Genomic DNA, 9,012 nt, shown 5'->3' with positions numbered 1-9,012 from the left:
TGTGGGCCTCGTGCATCGTGTCTTTAATCACGTTTCACACTGTTCTTGGTTGAAGGTAGCGATCACTACAGACCAGGGACAGAAAACAACTCAGGTTTTAATCGCAATCGAATTTGGCGAGCAGGCTGGCTATGGATATTGAATTGAGCTGATAAAGTGACTCAATTTTCTACGGCTGACTTTTGCCTTCAGGCTTAGGAGTGACTTTCCATAATGTGCATGATACCAAATTTAGTAGTGTCACAATGATTTACGGTAAAATCAGAGAAATAGGATACAGGATTCTTTTTACAGTAAAACCGACTTTTTACATCAACCCTTTTACAATAAAATCACCATTGTTTCATTTACATTGTTGTAGGCCTACACTGAACTGATAAATACTGTACATATTGTACAAGATAAATACTGCATAAATAATTTAAAAAAGCTATTTTAATTGTTGTATAATTAAAATGCTACTAGTTTCCATCGCATATCGCTATGAACTTTAGATGGATTTCTCAGTGTTAGCTGTTACGAGCACATAAACAGCTGAATATGAACATAACCATATGAATCCTGTTAGCATTGAAATGTTCCTTTACAGATACAGAGTAACTTTAATGTAACAGTCACATGTTAACCCACCAACATACGTTAAATGTGTGGTTCTCCTTTCTATAACAACAATTAAATTATTAATGTAATTATCAATTATCATTATACAATGATATATAGTGTATTTTTTCCTTTTCTAAATGATTCCAAAATCCCGCGTTTATTGGTCACACACTTGTCCATTTTTTCCTCATTAATACCTGGAAAATGACAGTGGATGCAATGCTAATAGGTTTGAATAAAACGAGAACGGGGTATAAGTGGTTATGAAATGTTTGACGGTGAAAATGAGAGGGTCTGTGTTTGACGTCAGAAAAGAGAAATTGCCACTATAAATATGGCGATACGGCGGCGACTGATGGAGAAGCATACCCTGCACTCTCAGACGGAACAAGACATCTCGGACCAATTTAATCTTTGAAAAAACTAAACTAAACTAAACTAAACTAAAAGTTGGGTATGCCGAATTCAAACAGTTCAACATCATCCACAAAAAGCATGCGCAGAGCAACATCTGAACTGGAGCGCTCCGATTCTATCACGGTAAGAGTCAAGATTGATATATCTACATTTAGTCTGATTATCACACAGAAACAAAAACATTTCCTCTGCGTTATTGTCATTTGCTGTTATTAAGAACGCTACGTGGAGCTTGTCCTGGAAGACGTTCTTGCGTGCGTCTTTGTCGTTCCCAAGTGCTGCGCACTTATTTAAGTGATAACAACAACGAAAAGTACAGAAGTAACTATTATAGAAACTCAAGCGCGACATTTTACTAGGTATAAAGTACAACATGTTTGCATTGATTGCACTGGAATTCCTATGACCTTTTGAAGATGTGAATCGTTTCACATTCATCCAGGAGAGCTACTCTCCTTAAACAGGTTCCTCTGTAACCCTTCAGTACCCAAGTCTTGGTTACAATGCAATTTGCACAAATCCGATTATGTTGTTTTCTTGCTTCTCTTTGGAGAAAATAGATATATTCAAGTGGTTGAAATGTGCTAAGTTAAACAGAATTGTATATTTAAAATGATGAAAAGCTTTGAATAATTTGTCCCTCTGTAGAACACTGTGTAAAGAAAGTGGATTCGTTTTTAAACACGACGCTCACTCTATTTTATATAAAACAAAGGCACCTGCTCAGTTTGATTATCGGCAAATACCTGTCAAAAGATTTGTGTACTTTTTTGTTGAGATTCTGGGGCTGTAAATGGCGTCCGTGTGCACAATGTAAACTATACGATGAGCTACCTATCTAGTTCCATTACCTTAAAGAAACGCTTACGTTTAAAGTCCCCAAAACATTTATCCCACCACTGCGATTCTCAAGCGCACTTTTATTTTGGATAGTCTCCTAGGTTTGTGGGGCGGCGGCAAAGCTTGATAGAAGACGCGAGGAAGGAGCGCGAGGCGGCGGCCGCCGCAGCAGAGGCGGGAGAAGCGAACGAACAGATAGTTTTCGAGGAGGAGGATGGGAAGGCCATGATCAATCTGTTCTTCACTCTGAGGAGTGCGAAGAGTCCCGCGTTGTCCCGTACCCTGAAGGTTTTCGAGGTAGGAGTCTATGCAAACAGAACAGTCGAAAATCTGATTGGCATTTCTTCTGTTTCTATTTATATGGTATATATGTATTGTGTATGCATTGCGTATGCATTGCTAGGTGGTCAGATGGTTCTGTGAAAAAAATACATTCAAATAATTCAAATTTTAGGTTTAGCCATAGGCCTGAAACATTTAGGTAACTTTAGCAGTGGTGCAGGAAAGTTGAACTTATGCCTCACTAATCCATTGGGCAATCTGTTCATGCAGATATTCCTATTTACATTTATTTACATTTATGGCATTTAGCAGACGCTCTTATCCAGAGCGACTTACAAAAGTGCTACGTAGTTGCTTGGAATCTCCAAGGTAGTATAGATAGTCCTGAACACAAGGTACTCTAAGCTGGAAAAACCACAAGACAAAAGTCATATGACACCTAACAATTATGCCAAGTCATTATTATACCTGAATATACACATCACCTGAGGAAAAAGACAGTAAGCAATTCCTGTAACCCAATTATGCATAATACCTTAGAAAAAGACAGTAAGCAATACCTATAACAAACACCTGAGGAAAGAGACGATAAAGCACAGTAGACGAAAGCATAATTATGTAAAGTGCACTTGAAAGAGGTGGGTCTTCAGTCGGCGTCTGAAGTCGGCATTTGTAGCCTTTTCAGTTTTGCTGTTTGGAGAAATAAATTCTTATTCTTCATGTATAGACATTTGAAGCCAGGATGCACCATCTGGAGACAAGACGGAAGCATAAAGATGGTGTGGAAGATCTGGAATACTTTGTGAGATGTGAAGTTCATCTATCAGATGTCAGCACCCTTGTCAGTTCCCTGAAAAGGATCGCAGAGGATGTCAGAACTACTAAAGAGGTTAAATGTAAGAGTTATATTCCTATTTATCAGTACAATGTGCAAACAATGCCTTCTTTTTAGATTGCACTGGAGAAATTTCATTTATTCTCTTCAGTCCACTGGTTTCCAAAGAACATTGCAGAACTGGATAAATGCCACCACCTGATCACCAAATTTGATCCAGACTTGGACCAGGATCACCCAGTATGTATATTTACCTCTTAAACATTACAAGACAGACTGAACTCTCATAATATTCTGTCCCAACATTCTCACCCATAGGGTTTCACAGATCCTGTGTACAGAAAACGGAGAAAGATGATAGGGGATATTGCCTTCAAATACAAACAGTAGGTTAAGGCAACACACTAGCCCTTGCCAATCATTCTACTGATATGTTGATATTTTACAGAGATTTGACTGATTTGAAAATTTTTATTTGTCTCTATTCAGTGGTGAGCCAATCCCTAGAGTTGAGTATACAGAAGAGGAAATTGGGACATGGTAGGAGCTGTTAAATTATACAGCAAATGATAATGAAACAATTACAACCTGTACCTTTAAATATGCAAACTTAATATATGTCCTTTACTGTATTTACAGATTATTTGATTTGTTAAGTTTTGTTAACCCTTGGTCTAACTCAGTAGTAACATGCTGTGCTAACTCAGCCACCTTGATGCAGAATTGGTTTACACAGGTCACCTGCCCAGCTGTGCATGTTCACTGTATGAGATTTGTGATTTGATGTGGAAATCATTGAGGAATTTCTCTCACCTGTTGCAAGATCAGAAGTAACAGACTAGTAAAGTAAAATGTATTTATATGCTTTATATAGTTTAACTAATTCTTCCCCCATGTCTCTGTCCCTCCCCTCTCCCTCATTCTCTCTGTATATTGGCAGGAGAGAGGTGTACAGTACCCTTAGGGACCTGTACACCACTCATGCATGTAATGAGCATTTAGAGGCTTTTCAGCTGCTGGAGAAACACTGTGGCTACAGTCCCAACTGCATCCCACAGCTAGAGGACGTGTCGTACTTTTTAAAAGGTGGGTGGGTGGGTCGATGGATGGATGGATGGAATCTAGAGCAGTTTGGCATGCATGAGAAGACTACAACAGACATTTCTGTGGCTATAATTTCTGCTGTCTGTGTCTCTCTCTGTCTACCTCAGAGCGTACAGGCTTCCAACTGAGACCAGTGGCAGGTCTTCTATCAGCACGAGACTTTCTGGCCAGTCTGGCATTCCGTGTGTTTCAGTGCACACAGTACATCCGCCATGCCTCTTCCCCCATGCACTCCCCAGAACCGTAAGGCTCTGCCCTCTGAATGTTCACATTCAAGTGTCCTAAAATGTAATGACTTCATTGTATTTATTGAAAATTGAGTCTTGTTCTCTTTCCAGTGACTGTGTTCATGAGCTCCTTGGCCATGTACCTATGTTAGCTGATAAAACATTTGCTCAGTTTTCTCAGGTAAATACATTATACAGCTTCTCTCAGTTTTGTTTGTTTTGATAAGTCCTATGAAATATTAAATATGCATCTTGTATCAATATATTTCCAGAACATTGGTCTTGCCTCTCTTGGTGCATCAGAGGAAGACATTGAGAAACTGTCAACAGTGAGTATCTCAGTCTTCATCTGCTCCTCCCCATTCCTATGATTCTATTACACTATGTAGGAGACTTTCCTGCTTACTCTGTACTGCATTTCTAGGGCTTGTATTTGATTGATTGGTTTTGTGTTGCTTTCAGCTTTATTGGTTCACGGTGGAGTTTGGACTCTGTAAGCAGGGAGATACGTTGAAAGCGTATGGAGCAGGTCTTCTTTCATCATATGGCGAGCTGGTGGTGAGTGTCTTTTTTTAGGTGAACTAGACTTTATTGTGCAGGTACCAGAACTATTTATGTGATATGGGTGTGTTCTTCTTGACCATGTTTTACATTTTTCTCTTTGCCAGCACGCCCTTTTAGAGGACACAGAGAAACGTGAGTTTGATCCAGAAACTGTAGCTGTGCAACCATACCAAGACCAGACTTACCAGTCAGTCTACTTTGTGTCTGAGAGCTTCTCAGATGCTAAAGAAAAACTGAGGTAAATATAACATGATGGTCTCAACACAAGCAGGCAATGGATTTCTCAGATTGAAGCAGTAATATTTATGTGTTTATCTTTAATGATAGAATATATTCTACGAGAATCAAGAGGCCATTTTCTGTGAGGTTTGACCCTTATACATACAGCATTGAAGTGCTCGACAACCCTTTAAAGATCAGAAAAGTGCTGGAATCAGTGAAAGATGAACTGAAGATCCTCACGGGTGCCTTAACCATGCTGGCATAAGCTCTCTCGGGCGTGCCATCCACTACACTGTCCCTCATGCCCTGTCCCTCATCGTGTACTGTATTTTCTGTCTGTTTTATTTCATGAACTTTTTTGCTGCAGTTGAAGTTGTTGTTTCTAAGATGGACCTTCTAGCCATGAAAACGTATGTTAGAATTAGTTTCCAAAGATTTTGTTATTCATTTTGTGCCAAAAATGTGACTTTTTTTTGCAAAAGCTACTTCCAACTGTATATGAAGGATATGAAATTACTAAATCCACATTCTATTTATTAAAAAATTATTCAAATGACTATTTCCTTAAAAGTGAACTACAAATGTATAAGAAAGCCTATAATAATGCCTATATAGGCCTATAGAATGCCTGTACAAATATACCTAAATCTTAATCTCTTTCAGTTATGAATGTATATTTTCAATATATATGGTCACCCTAAGTGTTAATAATTTGAAGTATTCTCCTGTTCTCCTGACATCAGTGAACATTTTATTCTCAAGCATTGTCAGAAGTTTTCCAAATGTGATTCACAAAGCAATGAAATCTGTTTTATTATCATACTGTTGCTCTACTTTGCAGGTGAATGTGTAAAGTCCTGCTTCTTGTATTGTGTTGGCCAATTCAAATTCATAATTTGGGCTGTGCCAAGTGCTGCTAATATAAAATCAACATAGTGAAAAATTAAACCATTTTAAAATAATATACCATGAGTGGCTTATTTTTCACCCCTTGAACTTTCATATGAGCGACCTTTGTGACCTGATGACTGCAACACCCTCAATACTGATCCACAAACAACTTCTAAAGAGTACATTAAATTTTATTTCCTAAATTTCACAACCCAGATAATGAAACAATGACACAGATATAACATTTACTTTGCAAACACAGATGTTGTACACTTCCTGCTGGTCCTGTCCATTTTCACCATTTGGATGCATTTCAGCATTAAACCAAACATCTCTGCAAAACTCTTACCTTTTGATTTCTATCATTTCACTACATTTCGGCTGATTGTTTTCTAAATTGTTCTAGTGAGAAAGGTCCCCTAAACTGAGGCCAACTCCCCCTACTCACCTATAACCGACAAAAGACCAGGGAACCTAAATCTGTGTTTGATACATGATCATGTTTATCTTGCTCTTCTGGATACACAATATTCATGTGCTCTGTCAATACTGCTCTGAAGAAAATGCCTTACTTATTTTTGCGAGAATTTCTGCCGGCGATAGCTATCTAGTGAGTAAAAGTCTTAGCCAAATGTGCACACGTATTATTCTTGTATTTGGCATGGCATGGCCTAGCTTTGCTGTCAAATTAAAACGTCAGTGTTTGATATAAGTGGATCTATATACTTTAGATCTGGGGCACCTGGGGCAGTCATGGTCCTGTGGGTGCAGTCATGGTCCTGTGGTAGGGAACTGGTCTTGTGACCGGAGGGTCATGGGTTCGATCCCCAGGCTTGAGGCCATGACTGGCGCCTGGGGAGCCAGTCATTACACATTTTTTCACATTTTAGCGATTTTCTTGCAGTAATAGACTCCCCACAGAGCCTATAGATCACTGAATATTAACTACAGGAAAACTTCAATGTCAAAGCTATGCTAAGTTGTTTTGTGGCAAGTCTGTTCAGTTTTTCACCATCCATGGAGGTAGACATATATGTCTATAGTTTCATTTTCATCCTGTTAGAAAACATCAAAGCCATGATATATCCAGAGCTTGAACTTCAGAATTATCTTCTTCGGTATCATTATTGGTAGTTTTATACATGTATAGTTTCACTATTCAAATTCTTTCTTGTGCTTCACAGGCTATGAGTCAGACTGCGCACTGTCAATCATCCGTATTGTAATATTAGGACCACGCCCAGATTGTTTTCAACTAAGATTGGCGAGCTCATTTGTTTATTTTCTGATCTGTTTTATTATATATCTGTACCGATTGTTTTATTTAGAAATGTGTTGACAATACAGCACTCTATTTTAATATAACGCAAAAATAGGTAATAAATTTGCCTACACGTTTACTGGGACTTTAAAATAATCCATGTCTTGGCTAAACTGATGACACGCTCCTGCCACCAGATGGCAGCCAATAGACATTTTTGGAATAGAGGGTCATGAACTGTCTCCTAAAGACATCTTCACAAAATGCAGTAATAAAGATACTCCGTATTACCAGTCATATTTGGTTTGTTTACTTTTTCAAAAATGCACCTGGAAATCCACCTGGAACCACCCTCGTTAACTGTTTACAATAAGAAGCTCTTAGCTAGATACTTAAAAGCAAAAACGTTTTTGAAAGTCTACGACCAAAATAATTATCAAATGGTTCAGTGTTGGAGCTGAGATGTCTGGCAACTGGAATGTCTCCTTTTGGTTTGACCAGAGACCATAATGATGTTTTTAGAAGACTGCATTCCTTATTTCTGCGCCAAACCATTACAATTGACAAATACACCTTTGCTTTCTATCAGATCCTTAACGTTCAGAGAAAGACGTAGTGTGTAATCCGTTCCTTATTGCTGAGCGTTTTCTCCTCAAACTAACACTCATCTAAAGGGAGAATCAGTGTGGTGAACATGAATGACAGCACACAGCTGAATGAACGGCGCGGTGAATGATTTATGACACTGTCCTATAAACCTGTAGGACTTCCTGCTCACTGCGAGTGATGGATGATATGAGAGCAAAGGGAAGAGGTTTAATGTCTTCGTAATGGGGCTTCCAGGAACTCGGATCATTGATAATTTATGACAGGTCTACTCTTCAGATGGGGCGCTCCTCTATATATCCAGTAGGGGCGCAATTCTACTTTTCCGACAGCAGCGTCTCCACATTATGATGTGCACCCTAACAAAAATAAAGCATAAATTTACGATCCTACTATTTGTAAGCAAGACAATGAAATATATCGAAGAACCCAATTGAAGTACATAAAATATTTTTGTATTGCACAGCTTTCCACATTATTTTTCTAAGGTATCAGATCTATCTCAAGAAGTCTAAACATGTCATTGATATTACAATCACAGGATCATTTTTCATTGACTATTTGAATAATTCAATAAAGTGGGTTTATTGGATCTGTATAAATTGTTAAAAAAATTAATGCAGGTCTAAACAAGTAAGATATGCACATTTTACTGAGTAATTTAATAATAAAATTCAGTGAGCATATTTAGAAGCAGAGATTTGACGCGACTAAAGCAGGCTAGACTATACTTCTGTACTATACTTCTATACTGTACTTCCAAACGAGTGATCATTATCAGTGAAAGTGATTACTCTGCCAGCTTTAGTTTGGTCACTTCTGTTGCCTAGTGAGTGATTTGACTTCTAGAGGTTAACATCAACACATCTTTAATGTGTAGAATATTGGTTTATAAGTTAAAACAATTACGCACATCTTGTCTAAACTCGAGGCAAACAAATATAGTCTGCAGTGTTAATTCTGAAAGCCATGTGGTGTAAAGACTGAGAAGTGTATGGTATTCTATTGAGGGGCCAGATTTCAGACAGGATAAACTATTCCCACAAATTGCCTGCATCGATTAATGTATATAATTGCTTAGTGATGGATAACATTTCCAGGTAGGATAGTGTAATTCAATCAAGTTCAATCAAGTTTACAACTCAAGTTCAATATAGACC

General features: G+C 38.2%; 1 protein-coding gene across 2 annotated transcripts; it reads left to right on the top strand.

Moving 5' to 3' along the window:
• Positions 1–921: 921 nt before the first annotated feature.
• Positions 922–6,045, top strand: th (tyrosine hydroxylase). Of its 2 annotated transcripts, none has more exons than XM_077005696.1 (13): positions 922–1,143; positions 1,954–2,157; positions 2,870–3,038; positions 3,129–3,217; positions 3,296–3,363; positions 3,467–3,517; positions 3,918–4,063; positions 4,189–4,324; positions 4,420–4,489; positions 4,581–4,637; positions 4,771–4,866; positions 4,977–5,110; positions 5,200–6,045. In XM_077005696.1, the coding sequence occupies exons 1-13, from the start codon at positions 1,060–1,062 to the stop codon at positions 5,357–5,359; spliced, it is 1,464 nt and encodes a 487-aa protein (XP_076861811.1). In that variant the 5' UTR covers positions 922–1,059; the 3' UTR covers positions 5,360–6,045. The 2 variants fall into 2 exon arrangements, with proteins under 2 accessions (XP_076861811.1, XP_076861812.1); XM_077005697.1 differs by lacking the exon at positions 922–1,143 and adding an exon at positions 1,275–1,379.
• Positions 6,046–9,012: the final 2,967 nt, after the last annotated feature.

Source organism: Brachyhypopomus gauderio, chromosome 5 (assembly GCF_052324685.1).
Source record: "Brachyhypopomus gauderio isolate BG-103 chromosome 5, BGAUD_0.2, whole genome shotgun sequence".
Classification (NCBI taxonomy): Eukaryota; Metazoa; Chordata; class Actinopteri; order Gymnotiformes; family Hypopomidae; genus Brachyhypopomus; species Brachyhypopomus gauderio.
The sequence above is the reverse complement of the archived record's forward strand: the minus strand, read 5'-3'. Positions and strand labels throughout refer to the sequence as shown.